We start from the raw sequence: 24,912 nt of genomic DNA on the forward strand, positions 1-24,912 counted from the left end.
ATCCCAGCTACTTGGGAGGCTGAGGCAGGAGAATTGCTTGAACCCGGGAGGCAGAAGTTGCAGTGAGCCGAGATTGCACCATTGCACTCCAGCCTGGGCGATAGAGCAAGACTCCATCTCAAAAAAATAAAAAAATGGCCAGGCACGGTGGCTCTTGCCTGTAATCCCAGCACTTTGGGAGGCCAAGGCAGGCAGATCATGAGGTCAGGAGATCGAGACCACCCTGGCTAACACAGTGAAACCCCATCTCTACTAAAAATACAAAAAATTAGCCAGGCATGGTGGCACGCGCCTGTAGTCCCAGCTACTCGGGAGACTGAGGCAGGAGAATCACTGAACTCAGGTGGAGGTTGCAGTGAGCCGAGATCGTGCCACTGCACTCCTGGGCGACAGAGTGAGATTCCGTCTCAAAAATGAAAGGCAGACGGACAGAAAGAAAGGAAAGGAAAAGAAGGAAAAAGAAAGAGAAAAGAAAGAAAAGAAAAAGAAGGAATAGAAGTGCTCAGTGAAGGCTGCACTTTCTCAGGACCTCTTGAGGCTGTGTTCCCTGTGCCGCGGTCACTCGTATTGGCTCTAAAAAGTAAAATGAAAAAGAAGTGGTCAATGAATGTTCTTCTGTCCCTCATCTCCTAGCCCTAGACCAGAAATTATGCTACACAGGCTCTTCTAATCATGATTATTTTAAGCAGTTTATGAAATCTAGAAGGAATAGAACCTTGACAGAGATTTTATCGTGTTTTAGGATAATAGAATTTTATTGTCCAGAAGACCTTGGGATCATTTAATCTGGTTTTAGCAATACATACTAACTTTATCTTGGGATAGATCTATAAATCACTCAACCTTTGAGTTCCTGCTTTGTGCTACACTAGATGCAGTTGGGATATACCGAAAAAATAGATGACATTGCCCTTGCTCTCAGGTGGAAATAGTATCATTACTCACAGTGGTGTCCGGGAATCATTTGCTAAAATTTCAAGAATGTTGTAAACCATTGTTAGTTTACAATTGATTATGGTGAGAATATTTACACCACAGAAACTGACAAAAGTTACAAATCAGGGCTGGGGTTTTTGTTTGTTTGTTTTTGTTTTATGTTCGTTTGTTTTGAGACAGAGTCTCAGTCTTGCCCAGGCGGGAGTGCAATGGCGCGATCTTGGCTCATTGCAGCCTCTGCCTCCCGGGTTCAGGTGATTCTCATGTCTCAGCCTCCCAAGTAGCTGGAATTACAGGCACATGGCACCATGCCTGGCTAATTTTTGTATTTTTAGTAGAGACAGGGTTTCACCATGTTGGCCAGGGTAGTCTCGAACTCCTGGCCTCAAGTGATCGGCCTGCCTCGGCCTCCCAAAGTTCCAGGATTACAGGCGTGAGCCATTGTGCCCAGCCAAGGGCTGGCTTTTTAAGTGCTGGTTGTTAAAAATTTACCTACATACCATATGCATAAGTAAATGATTATGTAAATGTAGGGCTGGTGCCAAGTAGAAGGAATTAGAGGTGAGTTTAGTTAGGAGAATTTTTTTTAGAACTGATGAGACTTCAACTAAATTTTGGAATAGATAAGGGACATGAATTGTCAGAGAAGACAGGAAAGGGCCAATGATAGGTGACAACTCTGAAGTGTTGTCCCCCACCTCTCCCAGAAGCCTTCCCTGACTTTTGAATCCCTCACTAATCTTCCTTGTTCTCTAAACTCTTTCAGAACTTATGATACTCAATTATGACATACTACTGACATGTTATCTTTATGTTTATTGTTTTATGTTTATTAATTTTGTCATTCTAAAGACAGACTATAAGCTTGTTGAAGGAAAGGACTCTACATTAGACCAGGGTTTTCAAAGTGTGGGCCGCAGATTACTGGGGAGCTCATGAGCCAGTGATCAAAACTATTTTCATAATAATATTAAGGCATTATTTGCCTTTTTTGCTACATTGGAATTTGCAGTGAAAATGCAAAAGCCATAGTGGGCTAAAGTGCTGACACCCTAGGCTGAATGAAAGCAGTGGCACCAACCTGAACTAGTAGTCATTGTATGCTTCACCACTACATACTCTCAGGTTTTAAAAAAACAAGCCAGTCTTAATTAAGAGTGGTGTTGCGAAAGCAGTGAAAGTTGTTGAGTTTACTAAATCTGGACCCTGGAGTTCATGTCTGTGTTACATCCTGTGTGACGAAACAGGAAGAACACAGAAAGCACTTCTGCTGCATGCTGAATATGATGGTCGTCTCAAGAAAAGCACTGTGCGATTGTTTGAGGTGTGAGCTCAATAGGCCACTTTTTTCATGGGACATCATTTTTACTTAAATGAACAACTGACAGACAAACTGTGGTTATTAAGACTTGATTACTTGGCGGACATTTTCTCAAAAAGAATAGAGCAAGCCTGTTGCTTTCAGGAAAACAGCTGACAGTGTTTTTTACCTAAGACAAAATGTGAGCTTTCAAGCAAAATTTGGATTTAGAAAACTTGTATCTGCCACTGTGAACTTGACAGTTTTTCATAACTTTTCTGATAAGACCAGTAGTGATATTAACAAGTGTGATTTTAAAAATATATATTTTATAGAATGAAATGTGTTAACATTTGGAAGATCTGCATGACTCTGGACTAATATTGTCCAAATGGCATTTTATAGAATGATGTATTGGTAAATGAGCCATTCAGATTGCAAGATAGACTGATGAATTTTAATATGAGAGAATACAAAAAAGTTTATTGATAAGTTTCAGATTCAACATTGCAACTAACTCTTAAGGAGGTACTGCTTGTTGAGTTTTAGTGTAGTCTCAAAGAAGACTATTTGCAGTTATCTGAAAAGGCTATTAAAATACTCCTTTTCCCATCTGCATATTCATGCGAGGCCAGATTGTCTTCATTTACATCAACTAGAACAACATGTCACAAAAGATTGCATACAGAGGGAGACATAAGAATCCAGCTGTCTTCAACTAAGCCAGACATTACAGAGATTTGCAAAAGTGGAAAATAATCCCTTTCCTTACTATTTATTATCTCAGAAAATGCTACTTTTCAGAAAATATGTAATGTATAATAGGTTTATGTTTTTGTTTTTGTTTTTGTTTTTTTATTTTGACAGAGGCTTACTCTGTCACCCAAGCTGGAGTGCAATGACGTGATCTCGGCTCACTGCAACCTCCGCCTCTTGGGTTCAAGCGATTCTCCTGCCTCAGCCTCCCAAGTAGCTGGGATTACAGGCGCCTGCCACCAGACCCAGCTAATTTTTTGTATTTTTAGTAGATACGGCGTTTCACCATGTTGGCCAGGCTGGTCTCGAACTCCTGACCTCAGGCGATCCACCCGCCTCAGCCTCCCAAAGTGCTGGGATTACAGGAGTGAGCCACTGCACCCCGCCAATAGGTTTATGATTTTTTTTTTTTTTTTTTTTTGAGACAGAGTCTAGCTCTGTCGCCAGGCTGGAGTGCAGTGGCACAATCTCAGCTCGCTGCAACTTCCGACTTGCTGGTTCAAGCAATTCTCCTGTCTCAGCCTCCCGAGTAGCTGGAATTACAGGCACACACCACCACCCCCAACTAATTTTTGTATTTTTAGTAGAGACAGGGTTTCACCATGTTGGCCAGGATGGTCTCGATCTCCTGACCTCATAATCTGCCTGCCTCGGCCTCCCAAAGTGCTGGGATTGCAGGCGTGAACTACCTCGCCCGGCCTAGGTTTATGATTTTTAAGTGAATTAATAATTTTATTTTTGAGATGGAGTCTTACTCTATCTCCCAGGCTGGAGTGCAATGGCACGATCTCGGCTCACTGCAACCTCCACCTCCCGGGTTCAAGTGATTTTCCTGCCTCACCCTCCCAAGTAGCTGGGATTACAGGCACCCGCCACCATGCCCAGCTAATTTTTGTATTTTTAGTAGAGCTGGGGTTCCACCAGGTTGGCCAGGCTGGTCTCGAACTCCTGACCTCAGGTGATCCACCCACCTCGGCCTCCCAAAGTGCTGGGATTACAGGTGTGAGCCACTGCGCCCAGCTAAAATTTTTTTCAGTTGTACTTTCTAATACTATAAATCTCTATAGGTATAACACATGTGAACAGAATGTCCTAGATGTCTTCAAATAAATTTGAGAACTACAGTCTTACATTATTTTCATACCCATCTTCCTTATAGTACCAAACTTATCACTACATATGAAGCACATGCTGGTATGCTCTTTCTCACTAGACACAGAAGAAATTTGAGAAGAAAGCTATTAATGAAACTGAAATACTGTGTAGACTTTGATCTAGGACATACTTGGTCAGAAAGTACCCGGAAGCTATAACCAGGGTCAGAACATCCAGTCTTCTTAGAAACTTCTTGGTCTGTGGCAGGCACATCAAGATAACCTCTCACAATGCCAGCCATGGGTATCATTTTGGTACTTGATTGTAGTAAAGAGCATATCTACCTGTTTGTTCTTTTGAGATTTTCCCTTCAAGTCTCCAACCTGAATCTTATCCTTGCATGGGTGGACCATCATGTCACAGTCTGAGCTTATATGGCCTCAAGACAAAGTAACATATTATATTCAATCCACTACAACAAAAGCCTTACTGTGATAAGTCTTTCCAAGTCCCACTTTACGACCCATTTATTTCAACCAGTATTTAATAGAATAAAACCATTTAGATAGTCTCTTAGAGTCCCTTTGTTACAGGATTTGCAATACTGTGTAAAATCCTAACCAGATGACTCAAACATTATTTAAATGATATTTAACTGATAGCTCCATCCATAAAATTATTTGATGTTTCCCCTCAAAGCTCTTTCCCCTTCTCCTTGATGTTCAGGCTTACTTGCAATAAGGCTCACTGTTTCTTTCCCTGAAGGAGTGCTCAGATTGCTGACCTACAGCAGAAACTGCTGGATGCAGAAAGTGAAGACAGACCAAAACAACGCTGGGAGAATATTGCCACCATTCTGGAAGCCAAGTGTGCCCTGAAATATTTGATTGGAGAGGTAAACATCACTCTAACCAGCAGTTAGGAGGCTGGCTGTGTAGGTTGAAATGGGATGTTAGCCTTGAAATATTGTCAAAGTGTTATTGCCACTTTTCATGGTAGAAACCCCAATAACACTAACATCAGAGAGTTTAGTAGATAAAGGTTGGTGTAAGCAAGTACAGGCCAGTCACTTACAAAAAGATAATATGACTCACAAATTGATGCCCGTCGTGACTGGCCTATAGCAAGTGCTGAATGCATGTTAGCTCTTGTTATTAGGAAAGACCAGAATGCCATAGTGGGTCACTGGCTAAACATCAACTGTTATACTGTACTACTTTCTAAAACCCCTATGAGATGTATATTCAAAAATTTAAGATCCAGTCTAGAAAAGGGAAAACGTAAGCATTTTTTGACATATAAAGATTCATTTTAAGGAAAAGCCATCTTTGCTGACCTTAAAATGATATGTCACCTTACATTGTCACAAGAGGAATGAAAATTGATTGCCTCTGGTGATTGAAGCATTTTCACTCAAGACAGGCATACAAACTCCAAACCCACAAGTTTAAACAATGCTACCCTTTATACATTTTTGTGTTAGCTTAGCAGATTTGTTCTACTAAGGAAATCTTGATCAGTCTTGTGAACACTGGTACTTATGATGTTCACCATCTGGGCTAGTAGTGAATGTAAAACTAGGCCAGTGTAGGATATGTAGCCTGCAGAGCCAGATCTGCAGTCTCAGTCTACGAGTTCTAACATGTGAATATAGACATTCTGAAATGGGACATAATTGGCCATAAGGGTGTGTCCTATGGATTTTACTTAAAAATTAAGGAAGAACTTCTTAAATATCAGAATTTGTAATTGTCAGATACTGTTCGGGTTAGGTTTATTCTTGCCTTGAGGCAGAGCAAGAAATAAAATGGCCCTTAGCGGTGGCTTCTAGCCCCAGGATACAAGTCTCAGCAGAAAGGTGGACTCTTGGCCTGGGAATAGAACAATAGTATATTTACTATTCATTGTTGGAATCCATATGACATGAAAAAATAAGAATAGACTTTGACATGGAGGAATTTTTCTCCGACCCTTTGGACAAAGCTGACATTATCCTGCCTGTTGAAAGGGGGAAAGAAAGGTGGTCATTCTTCAAATAAACTGATCTTCTTTTATTCCTTCCAGCTGGTGTCCTCCAAAATACAGGTAAGCAAACTTGAAAGCAGCCTGAAACAGAGCAAGACCAGCTGCGCTGACATGCAGAAGATGCTGTTTGAGGAACGAAATCATTTTGCCGAGATAGAGACAGAGTTACAAGCTGAGCTGGTCAGAATGGAGCAACAGCACCAAGAGAAGGTAAACTCTAGCAAGTCAAGAAGCTATACTGTGAAACTATCATTGCCTTGTATTGTTAGTTTAAAAAAAAAGTGGGGGTATGAAATTTCTTTCAAAAGTCCACGTGGCCTTTTCTAAATTTTGCAAATAAGAAAACCGAAGCAGAGACGTGACTTGTCTAACTTTTTACATACCAGTGACAATGGCTCTTGGTTTCCAACTTAAATATGAATATTAACAATATTAACATGCTGAGAAACAGGCCCGGCGTGGTGGCTCGTGCCTGTAATCCCAGCACTTTGGGAGGCCAAGGCAGGCAGATTGCTTGAGTCCAGGAGAGTGAAACCCCATCTTTACAAAAAAATACAGAAAATTAGCTGAGTGTGATGGCGTGCACCTGTGATCCCAGCTACTCATAAGGCTGAAGTGGGAGAATCGCTTGAACCCGTGAGGCAGAGGTTGCTGTGAGCCATGATCGTGCTATTGCACTCCAGCCTGGGCAACAGAAAGAAAAAAAAAAAGCTATGCTGAGAAACATCCATGCTGTACTTACTACTTCATGCCATGACAGCAAATGAGAACAGTTTACTTCTAAATCACAAGAGAGCAGTCACCTGGATCACTGCTTGAACTAAGTCAAAATTTCTTTTTCCCCTTGGTACCTTTGTTACCACCCATTGGGTCATGTCTTTCTCTAGGTGCTGTACCTTCTCAGCCAGCTGCAGCAAAGCCAAATGGCAGAGAAGCAGTTAGAGGAATCAGTCAGTGAAAAGGAACAGCAGCTGCTGAGCACACTGAAGTGTCAGGTATGATCACGAGGGAGAGGTCTCCAGAGATGAGTTTCACAGTACTGACTGAGAATCTTATCTCATTTAGACCCTTGTACTTGCAGCAGAGAGTAATTAACTACTGGAAAAAGTATTTATAATGGTAGCCTCTACTGCCTTTAGGCCCTATTTGATCAGGTTAGGGGTACTTAGAGTGTAGCCACATATAGGAATAACCTCATTTTTGGTACCAAAATGGCAGCACATACTCCATATCAGACTCTGAGGCCTTGTGGTTCTTGGCCTCAACCCTGAGCTCTAAAGAGTTGAGGAAGTGAAATCATCCAGTAGTTACTTAGAATCCTAGGGCCATTCAAATGGTATGAAGAGCTTGTTCTTCTGTGCTGAGACCTGACATATTTGTAAAATGCCTGGGGTCTGAATTTCTTCCAGAGGCTAGGAACACCACACCCTTTAGTAGCATGTTGTAGCACTATTTTAGTCTAACTTAGAATCTTTTTCCTGAACCACCAGTCTGTAGGGTTTCCTTGGCACCTTCCATCTAAGACATAAGCAAACTAGTTAAGGTCGTATGCACGAATCTGGGTGTCTTAGGTGCCAGGTAGTTCAGTCAGGCTTACTAAAGTAGCAAGTAAACTGCCTAGTCTGTGTTGAGAAGGGTAAAGAGAAGCATCTATAGACTTCAAGAAAATAGAGCTAAGTTTCTGCGGGTTTCTTAATCAGCATCCGAATGTGAATAAGGGATACGAAGCTAAGGAATGGAAAAGAATAAGGAAGGCTTGTCAGGCAGAGTCCATGGTTCCTATGAATGTGGTCAGAGCTGCTGGGAAGCATTGGAATAGAAGTGGCATTCAGGGCACCTAGGAACTGGGAATCAGACATTTTTCTGAGTGCCAATGCCTGCTGTGCAGAAACCATCTGCTGCCAGCAACTTGGCAGCAGTATGTTTTCATCTATGTGAGTTGTTTGGTAACCCACATGTAGTGCCCAAAATAACCCCATATATCACTGCACTATCTGGAAATAGGATGAAGAACTTGAGAAGATGCGAGAAGTGTGTGAGCAAAATCAGCAGCTTCTCCGGGAGAATGAAATCATCAAGCAGGTAATACAGTTTCCCACCCACTTGATAAGCCCTAAGAGACCCCGTTGCTACTGAGGGCAGCTCTTGGGACCAACCCCCATTGTGGTGACTTGGCTCTATTTCATGAGGTCTACATTTAGTTTCCATGTGACATATGCATTTCAAAGTGGAATAAACATAAGTTTTTAAATTTGCCATTTTCTGAATCTAATATTGTTGATATTGGAAAGTGGGAGTCAACGTACTCTACTATAATCCTGCCTCACTTTACTATGGTTTAACACTGAGCTAGCCTAGGTCTGGTATCTGTTTTAGCTATGAACACTCCCAGAAGCTGCCCTGCATTATATACTTTGTCTCTTCTTTTCAAATAGAAACTGACCCTCCTCCAGGTAGCCAGCAGACAGAAACATCTTCCTAAGGATACCCTTCTATCTCCAGACTCTTCTTTTGAATATGTCCCACCTAAGGTAAAATGATCAGTGCCTGTGATACCTTTGCACAGCTTAGGTTTGGGGTGAGTGTGCTAAAATTGCCCTTTATAAGAGGTTGACAGTTAAAATTCCCAAATTCTAGCATCTCACTTTTCTTTGGAGTCCCAGATAAAACTACAGTTCAATCCTAAGGAAAGTAGGCATTCTTACTCCTCAGAAGGCTGACTTTGGGCCATGGACAGGCATTACCTAACACAACTGAGGAGGAGGAACAGTAGAAAAGAGCAATAATGTTCAGCTGTCCATCCAAAGATACTTATCTCATCATATCATGAGTTTCCCTTTCCTCCCTCAGATTGGTCGGCCTCCAATTTCACTGCCTTCAAAGACTCTGCAAAGCCAAAGGCTAAAGCAGAATTTCTTCTGATTGGTAAAGCCAAGTGGGGTGGATTTGAGAGAGTCTGAAATCTTTGCTCTGAGAATATAGCTGGCAACAGCTACTGGGAAGATATGATGCATATATAGTTTTTAATTTTTATTAAATAACTAAACTACTCCAAACCTTTTTTCTTAGCCAAAACCTTCTCGTGTTAAAGAAAAGTTCCTGGAGCAAAGCATGGACATCGAGGATCTAAAATATTGTTCAGAGCATTCTGTGAATGAGCATGAGGATGGTGATGGTGATGGTGGCGATGATGAGGGGGATGATGAGGAATGGAAGCCAACAAAATTAGTTAAGGTGTCCAGGAAGAACATCCAAGGGGTAGGAGCCAGCTCTTCAACTTTTTTTTTTGTTTTGTTGTTGTTGTTTTTGAAGACAGAGTCTCACTCTGTCACCCAGGCTGGAGTGCAGTGGTGCATTCTCGACTCACTGCAACCTCTGCCTCCCAAGTTCAAGTAATTCTCGTGTCTCAGCCTCCTGAGTACCTGGGATCACAGGCGTGCGCCACCACACCCAGCTAATTTTGTATTTTTAGTACAGACAGGGTTTCACCATGTTGGCCAGGCTGGTCTCGAACTCCTGGCCTCAAGCAATCTGCCTGCCTCGGTCTCCCAAAATGCTGAGATTACAGGTGTGAGCCACCGTGCCCAGCCTAGCTCTTCAGCTTTGTCAGGGGTTCTAATTCTTAGTATTCATTCACTGCCACTGGGATAGTTTTCTGAATCTAGGAATGTGTTGGCCCCATACCCTTTAGCTATCATTTAGAGGCACTGACTCCACTAAAGGGGGGCTTGTTGGGCCATCTTTGTGTAGAACCTGGGGCTAGTATAGAGGGCTGCTTGAGTGCACAAGTTGGCTCTCTTCTTGTTTTCAGGTTCTTATCAATTTGAATAGGTAATGTTCCATACCATTTCATTGAAGCTGATCCCAAAATGATCATAACAATTCTTTATGTTTTTATAGCACTTTACAGTTTATAAACCATTCTCATATATATTACTACTTTTAATCACCACAAAAAATCCAGTGAAGGGCCGGGCGCAGTGGCTCACGCCTGTAATCCCAGCACTTTGGGAGGCCAAGGCAGGCAGATCACCTGAGGTTGGGAGTTCGAGACCAGCCTGACTAACAGGAAGAAACCTTGTCTCTACTAAAAATACAAAATTAGCTGGGTGTGATGGCGCATGCCTGTAGTCCCAGCTACTCGGGAGGCTGAGACAGGAGAATCACTTGAACCTGGGAGGATGGAGGTTGCGATGAGCCGAGATCATGCCATTGCACTGCAGCCTGGGCAACAAGAGTGAGACTCCGTCTCAAAAAAAAAAAAAAAATCCAGTGAGATATTTACTATTTGCATTTTCCAGATGGACTCCCGACCCACAGGAGGGAAATGACCTTGCCCAAGGTCGTAAAACTAAGTGACAGTCAGGACTTGAAACCAAATATTCTGACTCCAAGTCCAGTTTGTTTCCCCCACATCATAGTTATGTCAGTAAAAACTATAGACCAGAAGTTGAGTGGGTACTTTATCTTTGCCTAACAGAGTAATTTTACTCTCTAGGCTAAGGGACAAAAGGAATTACAGAAAAAGCTAATAATTAAGATCAAACACATTAAGTTAAGGCTAGTTAGGAACAATCTGACTTAGGCATGCTTTATTTGCTTATACAATGATAGTCCTACTCAAACCTAGATGTTTTATGTTGAAACATTAACTTCCCAGGCATTACAGTTCACCACTACCCCCAACTGTGCCCTGCAGCCACATTCCACTTAAAGAGAACAGTTCACAAGTTACCTTAGCTGGCTTCCTACATTATTTGATTTGATTAGCCTATAGCTCATCACCTGGGGAACTAAGCCTTATAAACCCACACCACCAGGATGAAGCAAGTCATAAGGTATAGACAGCCATGGTGGTAAGTCATTTGGTCAGTCAGAATCATCAAGAATGCAACATATCATGTGTTCATAGTGAAACTAAGAGCTCATCCTTCGCTTCAGAGAGTTTATAATCTAATGGGAAAACAAGGTAAAGGAATAGAAGCCTACCATAGAACCTCAGGATATTCGTCTCAGGGAGATGGACTGGGGAGTTTTTGGTTTGTTTGTTGTGTTTTTTCTTTTGAGACAGAGTTTCACTCTTGTTGCCCAGGCTGGAGTGCAATGGTGCAATCTTGGCTCACCACAACGTCCTCCTCCCGAGTTCAAGCGATTCTCCAGCCTCAGCCTCCTGAGTAGCTGGGATTACAGGTGCCCGCCACCATGCCCAGCTAATTTTGTATTTTTAGTAGAGATGGGGTTTCTCCATGTTGGTCAGGCTGGTCTCGAACTCCTGACCTCAGGTGATCTGCCCACCTCAACCTCCCAAAGTGCTGGGATTACAGGCGTGAGCTACCACGCAAGTTTTTAAGAGTGACTATAAAGCCAAACCAAGGAGGTGTAATTTAAGAAAATGCCATGAAAGAGGTGACTATTGCTGCGTTGTAAGACAGAAAGGGAAATACAGTCTTGGGAGCAACTGGGAGACATTTCTGGCACAATGAATAGCATATTCCTAAGACTTGAAGATGGTAGTGGAACAGAGAGTTGGGACACTTAGAGAAAATGGGGCAGAGCGTGTCTGTCTTTCATTTACTCAACAAACATTTATGGACGTTTTACTATAGTTGAAGTAGAGAGCATGAGCTGAATGTAGATTAAAAGGTCAGCTAAGTAATAGGAGGCAGAGTTGAGAAGCACACACAAAAAAATGTTAGAGGCCAGGTGTGGCTCATGCCTGTAATCCCAGCACTTCGGGAGGCCGAGGCAGGTGGATCACCTGAGGTCAGGAGTTTGAGACCAGCCTGGCCAACGTGGCGAAACCCCGTCTCTACTAAAAATACAAAAATCAGCCAGGCATGGTGACACATGCCTGTAATCCCAGCTACTTGGGAGGCTGAGGCAGGAGAATCGCTTGAACCCAGGAGGTGGAGATGGCAGTGAGCTGAGATCACACCACTGTACTCCAGCCTGGGATACAGAGCAAGACTGTCTCAAAAAAAAAAAAAAGAAAAGAAAAATGGTAGAGGGCCTAAAGCTCTGGAAAGGAATTTCCAAATGTGAGGCGAATACAGGTATACTTGTCCTCAAGGAAAGCTTCATATATTTATTATAGCACTGTTGTTCTAAGTTTAAAAGGGCAACACAGAAGTATAGCAAATACTGCAGTAAATAATATTTGCTATTACTGATAAATCCTACATCTAAAACAATGAGGAATTATTGTTTTCTAGGCTTTTCCCCTGATTTTATAATTTGGAAAGTGAATATAACTGGGCTTTAAAGGGAACAAGTTAGCATAAAATCTAGTTTCTCTAAAGTTACCTTTTGGCAGTCTGAAAGTACATGGATACTATGACTGCTGTTTGATCAGACTGCTTGCAGATATATTACCTGTAGACCTTGATGCTTCACAGAGGACCTTTATTATTACTGCTTCAACCCAGCTGAAGCTGGCTGGGACTATCACTAGATTACCGAAAAGGAGACTGAAGCAGGCACCAGAATGATGACTTGTCCAGAGTTAATGGCTTCCTCACTCAGCCACATTTCCTATATGTACTAAGGAGATGTTGGGGGGTGAGTCATGTGCTATCATATAAAAAGTAGTAACCTAGAAGCCAGATAGACATGGGTCTTGAGTTTGCCACAGGTTCATTGAGTAACCTTGTGGTTACTGGTTACACCTGGCCTCTAACATTTTTTTGTGTGTGCTTCTCAACTCTGCCTCCTATTACTTAGCTGACCTTTTAATCTACATTCAGCTCATGCTCTCTACTTCAACTATAGTAAAACGTCCATAAATGTTTGTTGAGTAAATGAATGAAAGACAGACACGCTCTGCCCCATTTTCTCTAAGTGTCCCAACTCTCTGTTCCACTACCATCTTCAAGTCTTAGGAATATGCTATTCATTGTGCCAGAAATGTCTCCCAGTTGCTCCCAAGACTGTATTTCCCTTTCTGTCTTACAACCCAGCAAGTCAGTCTCCCTGGGCCTCAGATTCCTTACCTATGCAATGCAGGGTCTAGAACAGCGGTCCCCAATCTTTTTGGTATCAGGGACCGGTTTCATGGAAGCCAGTTTTTCCACGGACTGGTTGTGGGGGTGGTTTGGGGATGAAACTGTTCCATCTCAGATATCAGACATTAGTTAGAGTCTCATAAGGAGTGCGCAACATGTGCAGTTCACAATAGGATTCTTACTCCTATGAGATTCTAATGCTGCCACTGATCTGACAGGAGGCAGAACCCAGGCTGTAATGCTTGCTCGCCTGCAGCTCACCTCCTGCTGTGTGGCTCAGTTCCTAACAGGCCACTGACCGTACTGGTCCCCAGCCTAGGGGTTGTGGACCCCCTGGTCTAGAACAGATTATGTATAAGGTTCCTTCTAGGACTAATATCCTGAGTCAAAGTAACAGTCAAAGTTGTGTAAATGGGTTTTAATAACAATGCTTTTATATGGTGTTATATGGTATCTGAGAAGTTAAGAGGAATATATGCAAAAGCACCTTGTGAAGGATACAATATCATGCAGATATTGTTGTTAAAGCACTGTAAGCATTTTACAAATATTCTCATTTGTCACATTTGGCAGAAAAGAGGAAGCAGGTATTCTTGCCTCTACCTTACTGGTGAAGGAATAGCCTGGGCACAGTGGCTCACACCTGTAATCCCAATACTTTGGGAAGCCAAGGTGGGAGGATCACTTGAGCCCAGAGTTCGAGGCTGCAGTGAACTATGATTGTGCCACTGCACTCCAGCCTCGGTGACCGAGCAAGATCCCATCTCTAAATTTAAAAATTAAAAAAAAAAAAAGAATGGAGATTAACTTGGATGAAGTGACTTGTCCAAGGTCATGCCAAGCATTAAATATAGGACTAGAGCCTGAGTTTCCTAATTCCTAGTCTGGTATTCTTTGTTTTTTGTTTTTGCCACAGCATCACTTACCAATCCTGGTTTTTTTTTTTTTTTGGACCAGATCTTATCCTTCTGAAGCACGAGGTACAGTGTAACACTGAGCTTGGTGCTAGAGAAATTATGGACTCTAAAGCAGTAGTTTTCAAGTCTAGCCACACATTGGAACCCCCAAGGGAGCTTTTAAACATGGAGCCTGGGACCCCACCCCCCAGATATTCTGATGTAATTAGTCTGAGGTAGGACATGGTGTTTTTGAAAAGCTCCCCAGAGATTTTTTATGTGCAGCCAGAGTTGAGAACAACTGGCTTAAGGGAAACCCAGACTCTTCTTTCCACTCTCTACAAAGAATCCCTTGGCCGGGTGTGGTTGCTCATGCCTGTCATCCCAGCACTTTGAGAGGCCGAGGTGGGAGGACTGCTTGATGCCAGGAGTTCAAGACCAGCCTTGGCAACATAGCAAGATCCCATCTCTACAAAAGAAAATGAAAAAAAAAAGAGTCCCCCTATTACTTCTCAACCATGGTGCTGGGACATGCTGGTGGGTTGCCAGCAGTTGTGATACACACACACACACACATACACACACACACACACACACACCCCACCCTGTATACATGTATTAAATACATTTGTAGTTATGCCTGTGGTAGGGACACATTCTGTCTTTGACATTCTAATCTGCTTCTTGGTGTGAGAGAGAATAGGATGAAGTTACAGCTCATGTACCTGGCATTCACGCAACTACATCTGTCATGTATGTCATGACTGTGCTATAATACCACTACCAGGTGTTTATCTAACCTCTTCTTGCTTGAAGACTTCTAGTAGGGGGAAGCTCACAGTCTTATAGGACAACCCATTGGATTCCACTAATTGTTAGAAAGTTACTTCTTGTTTAGCTGAAATGTGCTGTCCTATACATCATCCCAATGGGTCTTGGCTATATAAGAGCCTAATCATTCCTTATGACAGCCCTTCAGATACTGCTCTCATGATATTATCCCTTGGATAAAATAGAGAAACATGGATGAGGTAACAGAGCATTTTTGAAGCATTTAGATGAATTTGTAAATGGCCAAAGGACCATACCCAGGCTGTAGCAATCAATGGATCACTGTCATCCTGGTGAAGTATCACCAGGACGTGTCATAGAACTCCATCTTTCATCCTGTCTTAAAGCAGCAGAGATTTTTTGTTATTATAATGTCTAGCGTTGGCAAGGGTGACTAAGTAGGGCACTTCTGGCTGGGCGCCGTGGCTCACACCTGTAATCCCAACACTTTGGGAGGCTGAAGTGGGCAGATTACCTGAGCCTAGTAGCTTGAGACCAGCCTGGGCAACATGGCGAAAGCCTGTCTCTACTAGAAATACAAAAGATGAGCCTGGCGTGGTGACACACACCTGTAGTCCCAGCTACTCAGTGGGGGCTGAGGCCACAGGATCACTTGAGCCCTGGAGATTGAGGCTGCAGTGAGCTCTGATTATGCCACTGCACTCCAGCCTGGGTGACAGAGTGAGACCCTGTCTTAAAAAAAAAAAAGAAGGGCATTTCTGTATTGCTATTAAGAATATAAATTGGTATACCTTTGAGGAAGGCACCTTGAAAATACGTATCAATAGCCTTTAAAATGTTTCCTTTGACCCAGTAATTTTACACATAGGAATTTACACTAAGGAAATAGACATTGGTATGTAAATATATTTATTCGTTCAACGAATTTTTTTCTGAGCACCTATGTGCCAGGCACTGTTTCTAGATGCTGGGAAGACATGAAACAAGGCAGGTGAGATTCTTTACCCTCATGAAACTGGTATTCTTGTGGGGAGAGACACACAATAACCAGAAAAATAAAATAATTTTAGATAGTGATGAGTGAAAAAGAAAAGAAAATATAGTGAAGTCATAGAGAATGTCAGATGGGAAAAGAGCACTTTAGAAGAGTGCTTGGGGCCAGGCGCGGTGGCTCACGCCTATAATCCCAGCACTTTGGGAGGCTGAGGTGGGCGGATCACTTGATGTCAGGAGTTCAAGACCAGCCTGGACAACCCAGCAAAACCCCATCTCTACTAAAAATATAAAAATTAACCAGGCGTGATGGTGCACGCCTGTAATCCCAACTACTCAGGAGGCTGAGGCACAAGAATTGCTTAAACCTGGCAGGCAGAGGTTGCAGTGAGCTGAGATTTCACCACTGCACTCCAGCCTGGGAAACAGAGCAAGACTCCATCTCAAAAAAAAAAAAAAAAAAAAGAGTGCCTGGGGAGGCTGGGCATGGTGGCTCATGCCTGTAATCCCAACACTTTGGGAGGCTGAGGTGGGAGGATTGCTTGAGGTCAGGAGTTAAAGACCAGGCTGGGCAACATAGCAAGACCCCATCTCACTAAAAAAAATTTTTTTTAAAAGAAGAGTGCTTGCGGAGCTCTCTCTGAGAAGGGAATATCTAAGCTGAGGCCTAAACAGTGAAGAGCAAGTCAGGAAAAGCATCAGAAGAACATTTCAGGAAAAGGGAACAGAAAATGCAAGACCTCAGGGCAGGAATGAGCTTAGTATCTCAAGGAACAGCTAAAAAGGCCAGTGTGGCTAGAATGTATTGAGCATAAGCTACATTCAGTGGATGGGTAGTCAAGGGCCAGATCATGGAGGGCCTTGTCAGTCATGGTACAGTTTAGATTATATTTCTATACAATGATATCTACTGCAACATGATTTATAATAGTGAACAGTTTCTTTCAAAACAATCTTAATATTTAACATTAGGGGACTGGTTAAATAAATCGACATTATCCCCATGAGGAAATATATACAACTATTAAAAGTCAAGTTTTTTGATTTTCAAATTTTGTAAAGTGATATATATTATTCTGCTAATCAGAAAAAAAATGTTATCATGGTTTCTACAGAGCAACTACAGAGCAAAGGTGATGGTTCTCATATGAAAAAACTTAAAGGCTTGAATTTGACTATAAGCTCAGTATGAATCGACAAAGATGTGACAGGAAAAAAAAAGCAACTAATTTTAGGCCTCATTAACAGGACTACTGGGTCCATAACAAGGGAGGTGTTTATCACAGTCCACCTCACAGTGTCCACACCACATTTAGAAAGTTGTGCTCATTTCTAGATCTCACAATTGAAGAACTTTGACACATTGGTGTATAGTCAAGGTGGTGAGGATACATGAGAACCATGTCATGTGGCGAATCATTGAGGGAACTAGGTACATTTAACTTTGAGAGGATTTGGACAGAAGGGGACTGGGGAGTAAAAATTATGTTCAGGGTTTGAACAGTTATTCTATAAAAGTGGGGTTAAACTGATTCCATGTCATTTTAGATGGCAGAATTGGGTCCTATGATTAGAAGTTATATAGAAACTAGTATCACCTCAGGATAAATAGAGCTTCAGATAATTAGACCAGGGATGTTAAGAGGGGCTTCATACATCAAACCAGTCTTTAGATGGTCGCTGAGGTCTCTTGTCACTCTGTTCCTTCATCCTGTGAGCTCAGCCACCTCTATCTTTTCAAAGCCAAACTATCCCACTTTCTTCTGCGATTTTTCTTATAGCATTGCTTCCTATAATTCTGGTCACTCACCTCTTTTTTGTTTAACATCCTCTTTATAAAACATACACACTGAATTCCTGAATGTGTACACAAGAAAACATGCTTATTGATTAAACTGGTTTAATAAATGGAAAGCCCTTATAACAGTGCCTGGCACACATTAATGTTAGCTATCATTACTGCAGCCTTGTTTATAAGAGTGGAAAATGGCACTATCAGGAGAATGAGTAAATTGTGGCAAGTTCATAGAGTGAAAATGAATGGAATTGAAGCTGTATGTATCAACATATAAGATGTCATTTATACAAAGTTTAAAAACGTGTAAGACAATTTCTTGTTTGTTTTTGTTTTTTTTACAAAAACTCACATGTGTGGCCAGGTGCTATTGCTCACACCTGTAATCTCGGCACTTCGGGAGACTGAAGCAAGAGGATTGCTTGAGGCCAGGAGTTCAAGACCAACCTGGGCAACATGGCGAGACCCTGTCTCTACAAAAACAAAAAATTAGCCAGGCATGGTGGCATGTGCTTGTGGTCTCAGATACTCTGGAGGCTGAGGCAGGAGGATCACTAAGTCAAAGAGGTTGAGGCTGCAGTGAGCTATGATTGTGCCACTGCACTCCAGCCTGGGTGACAGAGCAAGAACCTGTCTCCAAAAAAAAAAAAAACTAATGTGATAAGAGACATACCTAGACATACATACATAGACATACATACATAGGAATGATAAATACCTAATTCAGGAGACTATTTATCCCTGGAAAGGGGGAGGCAAATAGGATCAGGAAGGAGTACATAGGAGACCTCGGTTATGTCTGCATTTTACTATTAAGGTAAGTGGGGGCATGAGTGAGGTTTTTTATTGCTATTGTCTATGCTTTTGTACACATGAACAAAATTATGGTGCCCTAAAATAGGATGCATTATTTCTTTTTTTTTTTTTTTTGAGACGGGAGTTTCAGTCTGTCGCCCAGGCTGGAGTGCAATGGCATGATCTTGGCTCACTGCAACCTCTGCCTCCCGGGTTCGAGCGATTCTCCTGCCTCAGCCTCCTGAGTAGCTGGGATTACAGGCATGTGCTACGATGCCTGGCTAATTTTGTATTTTTAGTGGAGACGGGGTTTCACCATGTTGGTCAGGCTGGTCTTGAACTCCTGACCTCAGATGATCTGCCCGCCTCGGCCTCCCAAAGTGTTGGGATTACAGGCATATGCCACTGCGCCCAGCCAGGATGCATTATTTCAGATGGGATCCAACTGAGCCGGGGTACAATGAAATAATTACTCCCCATCTTTTCTGAACTCCAAATTTCTACCTGACTGCATTTGCTTTGGGACAGCCATTTCAAGCTGTTGACTCACAGAGCTTGCTTACACCTCAAATCCCTAGGCCCTTTTCTGGACAGTCTTTTTTTTTTTTGAGACGAGGTCTCACTGTCACCCAGGCTGGAGTGCAGTGGCGCGATCTCAGCTCACTGCAGCTTTCACCTCCCAGGCTCAAGTGATCCTCCCACCTCAGCCTCCTGAGGTTGACACCATGTCCAGCTAATTTTTTGTATTTTTGGTGGAGACAGGGTTTCAGCATGTTGCCCAGGCTAGTCTCAAACTCCTGAGCTCAAGCGATCCACCCGCCTTGACCTCCCAAAGTGCTGGGATTACTGGCATGAGCCACCGCACGGTCTACTTTTAAGCTAGATCACTCCCCATGTTGTATTTATATGGCTGAGTTGAGGGGAACCTAAATACCAAACTTACAAACTTACTTTCTTTCTACTTTCACCCCTTAAGTCCAGCCTGTCAAAATATTTTTGAATTGTGATTCTTTTATCTTACATATTACTCATCCTTCCAGCTTTCTGTCATTGTTAGAGCTGATAAATGTGCCTACCTTATAGACTAGTTATGAGATTCAAATGAGATTTTGTATTTATGTACATGAAAGTACTCTGAAAACTGTAAAGTGCTATCAAATGTAAATGATTTTATTTCATATCATCAGTGATTTATCAAAATGTGTTAAGGACAAAGCCCAGGCTAACACTGGACAAAATGCAGAAATGTGAGCTGGTGTGAAAGTACAGCTTGGTAATTCTAAAAATACTGAGCAACTACACTCAGTTTTTAAATGTACTTAACTATGCTACCATCCAGCTCACAGTTCTTCACTTTGCCCATAAAGTTGTCATAAGAGTCTTTGTCAGTTGCCTTGCATTATTATGCCATCCCTCTGATCTGTCCTTCAAGTATTCTGTCCAAAAGAAAATGGATTTTTCAGCCAGGCGAGGTGGCCCACGCCTGTAATCCCAGCACTTTGGGAGGCCAAGGCGGGCTGATCACCTGAGGTCAGGAGTTCGAGACCAGCCTGGGCAACATGGTGAAACCCCGTCTCTACTAAAAATACAAAAATTAGCCAGGTGGCCAGGCACGATGGCTCACACCTGTAATCCCAGCACTTTGATAGGCCGAGGTGGATGGATCGCCTGAGGTCGGGAGTTCGAGACCAGCCTGGCCAGCATGGTGAAACCCTGTCTCTACTGAAAATACAAAAAGTAGCTGGGCGTGGTGGCAGGCACCTGTAATCCCAGCTACTCGGGAAGCTGAGGCAGGAGAATCGCTTAAACTCAGGAGGCAGAGGCTGCAGTGAGCCAAGATCGCACCATTGCACTCCAACCTGGACAACAGAGCGAGACTCCGTCTCAGAAAAAAATAAATGAAGTAAAATAATTAGCCAGGCGTGGTGGCATGCACCTGTAATCCCAGCTACTCAGGAGGCTGAGGCAGGAGAATCACTTGAACCTGGGAGGCGGAGGTTGCAGTGAGCGGAGATCGTGCCATTGCACTCCAGCCTGGGCGACAGAGTGAAACTCCGTCTCAAAAAAAAAAAAGAAAAGAAAAGAAAATGGATTTGTCTGGCAAGACTTGTTCTCTTTAAACCTATGACGGTTCTTGGTGATTATTGTTTCACCAAAGAAGAGAGGACTAAGGAGATTGAAGCTTGGTAGATAATAGTACTTTCCATTTTTTTTTTAGAAAAGCTTGCAAATGAAGGGAAGTCATTTTAAACTAGTCTTCTAACCCTTTCAGTAATGTGTCTTTCTGCAAACCTGTTTTGCAGTGTTCCTGCAAGGGCTGGTGTGGAAACAAGCAGTGTGGGTGCAGGAAGCAAAAGTCAGACTGTGGTGTGGACTGTTGCTGTGACCCCACAAAGTGTCGGAACCGCCAGCAAGGCAAGGTAGGATCAGTGCTGTTTCCTCTCCCCTTCCCTTCAGACCTTCCACTAGTTTCCACCCTCTTTTTGTGCCTTCCGTCCTGAAATCTGGAGTCTCCTGCACAGCTCTTCTGACCCTTCTCCTTCCCTCTGCACCCAGAAAAAGAGACAGTTCACTTCTCAATCCTTTTTCCATGCTGCTTGCCTGTTCACATACCCCTTTCAGAAACCACAGCACTTCCCAGGAGATTCCCAGGTATAGAGCTCCCCACCCCCAGGCTTGGCTGTAAAGTTGCTGTACTGTTTTTGAGATGACAAGGACAAGAAAGCAGGCATTCACAGGCATATAGACATGCAGGATCAAATTAGTCCAGAGGTTTAACTGGAACTGTAAAAGCCACGTACTGAGGTAGCAGCTTCCAGGAAGTTAATCCTTTTGACATCTCGAGACATTCGTTACCTAGACTCTCTCCATGGCAACCAGCTAGCTATTCCGTGGCTCCAGAAAAAGACCCACAGGAACCAGGCCTTTCTAATAGTCACTGTTGTAAACCAAGTTAACCTAAATGTCCTCTTAATATTGCTCCCAGGAATAGCAAACTCAGGAAAACCAAATGTGCCCTGGGAAGAGCAGCACCAAGCAGGTCAGATCCCTATACCTGCCTTACACCTACCTGTGCAACAGCAAAAATGCATTACTACAGCTCTATATGTGATATACAGTAATTCTAGCAAGCACGATCTAATGATGATTCAACATGCATTTCTTGAACATCCACATGTGAAGAGTTTCAACCTGCATCTTCTATTAAAAAGACATCTCGCCAAGCACAGTGGCTCACGCCTGTAATCCTAGCACTTTGGGAGGCCGAGGCAGGCGGATCACAAGGTCAGGAGATCGAGACCATCCTGGCTAACATGGTGAAACCCCGTCTCTACTAAAAATACAAAAAAATTAGCCGGGCGTGGTGGTGGGTGTCTATAGTCCCAGCTACTCAGGAGGCTGAGGCAGGAGAATGGCGTGAACCCAGGAGGCGGAGCTTGCAGTGAGCTGAGATCGTGCCACTGCACTCCAACCTGAGCGACAGAGCGAGACTCCATCTCAAAAAAAAAAAAAAGACTTCTAACAGGCAAGCTAGAAGTCAGGCTAAGAACTGTAGAAGTAGCAGGGACCTTAAAGATCCTCTATTCCTGTGGTTTTTCAATTTGGGTTCAAGAGTCATGTAGTAGCTCCATGAAAGGGCCTCCAGGCAGAGGGGCGTGGCCCCTCCCTCCCTCCTCCCATCTCTATCTGTCTCTGTCTCGGACTCAGTTTCCTTAACTGAAAGGAACACCCAGTATGGATGCTAAAAGGGATATTGCAAATTGTAGAGAGGGAGTTTAGTCAAACAAATGACCAAGGCTTGTCTTTGCTTTAAACCTGGCCTTGCGAGATGTCCCATGCCACTACCTAGTCTTTGCCTTCAGAGGCCACCTACAAGCATTGCTCCATTCCTTCAGGGACAGAGCATGTCAAACACTATGACCTCCCCAAGCAGGGCCTCCCTAAGACTTGCTTCAGCTGACTAATCAGGCACTTAGAGCTGTTACCTCTTTGGTTGAATGGGAGCAGACTAAGTTTGTAACCCTGGCAGCCAAATTTATAATACGCCTGTCTGCTTGATTTTCAGGATAGCTTGGGCACTGTTGAACGGACCCAGGATTCCGAAGGCTCCTTCAAACTGGAGGATCCTACCGAGGTGACCCCAGGATTGAGCTTCTTTAATCCTGTCTGTGCCACCCCCAATAGCAAGGTAGGTGGGCTAAAAGGCAGGCATTGGAAAACTGGATTAGCATCCTTCTCTGCATTACCTATGACAGACCAGTAGGAGAGAGGCAGGTGGAGTAAAGGTGTAATCAGCTTGCTGGGAACTAGGGATCGGGCATAGACTCTAGTCTGGTTTTTTCCATAGAATGATCTTAAAGACCACCTCATACTACTGGGAGTATGTCGAGCATCTATAGCAGGTCGGCTGGGCTGAGCTTCTGCCCCTTTCTAAAGTCTATTCATACCTGTCTCTGTCCCTCCTAGATCCTGAAAGAGATGTGCGATGTGGAGCAGGTGCTGTCAAAGAAGACTCCCCCAGCTCCCTCCCCTTTTGACCTCCCAGAGTTGAAACATGTAGCAACAGAATACCAAGAAAATAAGGCTCCAGGGAAGAAAAAGAAACGGGCTCTGGCCAGCAATACCAGCTTCTTCTCTGGCTGCTCCCCTATCGAAGAAGAGGCCCACTGAAGTTGGAGTCATCATCTCTACCCCCAGTCTGGCTTGGGAGATGCTTTCAGGTTGCAGCCAGAAGGGGTTTTTTAAATGACTTCTCTGGATTTCAGGTTTCTTGCTGTTGAAAAAAGGAACAAAGTGTTACTGAAAAGAAGGTAACCTTTCTTGGATGTGGGCCTTAGCCTCCAGCTCCAGACTACTACTCTATGTTCTCCAGAAGGGTGCTAAGTCACCTACTGAAGAGAGAACCAACTGACTTTCCTAATGACTCATCAGGAACCAGTCCTCAGTATGGTCAAGTTGTTTCTTATTTGTGAGCAGTTCAGGCTATCTCCTGATGGGGATGAGGCCAAGGCTTTCTTATCTTTTGGTTGTCTCTGCTTAACGGAGGAGCCTGGCCTAGGATGGAGACCTGGCTTAGATCTTTCATTCCACCTCAGGAATGAGGTTGTGATCTTTCCTGTCCTGACCCTCTCTGAATTATGTTTCAATAGTACTCTCAATTGTCTGCCATGTTGTTGAAGTAAATGAATTATTTTTAAATGTTAAGTAAGTAAATAAACCTTAGCCCATCTACTGTTTGGGAAGATCCTTCTGTGCTAGAGGGAGAAATAAAATTTCAACCTGTGTTCCTCAGCCCCTGAGGAAGCTATTAAGGGGATTCATTACAAGTACCTGAGCCTCCCTGCCTTATTATAGCTGCCCTCTTTCCCAGAGGGTAGTGTGGAGTGTGACGTGTCTTTATGTTGCTCTGCTACCCTAGGAAATCAGAATCACGTTAGCAAGGCCAGTGGCCTGAACTCCACTGTAGAACCTGCCTGGCTTCCAGATTTGGGAGGAAGAAATCACATTTACTAACCATCTCCATGTTCTTGCCACAGTTTTATTTGTTCTTCATACACACAAAAAAAGGTCAACATAGATAGATGTCCTTATTTTGCAGATGAGGAAACTGGGGTATAAAGAAGTTAAGTAACTTACCCAGAGTCACAAAGCTAGTGAGCAATAGAGCTAGGACCTGAACGCAGAGCTACCATCCAAGCTTCACTCTAGCCAACTCTCTAGAGTGCCAGCAGCGGCCACTTCTAATGCCCTGCAGCCTGATTTCTTAGTGTAGGAGGGGCGTTGCACCACACTGCTGTCCAGTCCCAGGACAGAACAGCACTGGCTCCTTGCATTCTCCTTTGAAAGATGCTTACGCCTTAAAATGTATCAGTGTTCTCCATCTCTGCTTAAAGCTAAAAGGGGGCCAGCCCTGCAATGCCATACACAGGCTGCTGACTGGCCTTGTAGCCTTCTGAGGTGCGCACAAGCCCTGCACTTCATATCCATGCATTCTGAATCCCAAAACCCTTCTCCCCAAAAAAGCTCCCAAACCATCCCCACTCAAAAGCCAAGACTCCTCTAGAATCCACCAAAGCCCAGGCAAAAGAAATTGAGCAACAATCTGCCTAGAATGAAGCCTGCAATGGACTAGGTGACCTGCTGGTCCTCCCTGGCCTCCTGCCAGCAAGCAGCCCTGCTTCTCTTTGCATTTTAATGCCGAGGGAGCAAGGGAGCCTCTGCCATTGCCAACTAGAGCCTGTGGATACAATGGGAAGGCTGAGTGGGAGGGGGGCCAGCTCTTGGCATAAGAGAGCCAGTCTTCCTTCTCACTGTTTGAAATCCAGTGTGTGTGGGGGGAGGGGTAAGCAGGCTTATCCCCAGAGAAAACATCCTTTCCCACCAACACTGCACTAATAGCCCCCAGACCTCGAGTCACTGCATCAGGCGTACTGTAGAGGGAGAGGTCAACCAAGCTAGCCCCTGGCCCCCATCCCACCCAGACCCCTGTGCTTTAGCACTAAGCAAACTATAGCGTGCTAGCCAGCC

General features: G+C 43.5%; 1 protein-coding gene across 2 annotated transcripts in view; it reads left to right on the plus strand.

Annotated features, from left to right (window-relative positions):
• The window catches only part of KIF4A (kinesin family member 4A), a 125,779-nt gene extending 102,163 nt beyond the window's left edge, over positions 1–23,616 (plus strand). The window contains exons 23-31 of one of the 2 annotated variants that reach the window (XM_030806615.1): positions 4,853–4,982; positions 6,152–6,322; positions 7,000–7,107; positions 8,117–8,194; positions 8,548–8,643; positions 9,182–9,370; positions 20,688–20,804; positions 22,451–22,573; positions 22,852–23,616. In XM_030806615.1, the coding sequence (XP_030662475.1) occupies positions 4,853–4,982; positions 6,152–6,322; positions 7,000–7,107; positions 8,117–8,194; positions 8,548–8,643; positions 9,182–9,370; positions 20,688–20,804; positions 22,451–22,573; positions 22,852–23,055 (1,216 nt within the window). In that variant the 3' untranslated portion in view covers positions 23,056–23,616. Of the gene's footprint in view, positions 1–4,852; positions 4,983–6,151; positions 6,323–6,999; positions 7,108–8,116; positions 8,195–8,547; positions 8,644–9,181; positions 9,371–17,953; positions 18,242–20,687; positions 20,805–22,450; positions 22,574–22,851 lie in introns of those variants that run through there. The other variant, XM_030806616.1, reaches the window with a different exon arrangement.
• Positions 23,617–24,912: the final 1,296 nt, after the last annotated feature.

The sequence above is a fragment of the Nomascus leucogenys genome, chromosome X, assembly GCF_006542625.1.
Source record: "Nomascus leucogenys isolate Asia chromosome X, Asia_NLE_v1, whole genome shotgun sequence".
In the NCBI taxonomy this organism is placed as follows: Eukaryota; Metazoa; Chordata; class Mammalia; order Primates; family Hylobatidae; genus Nomascus; species Nomascus leucogenys.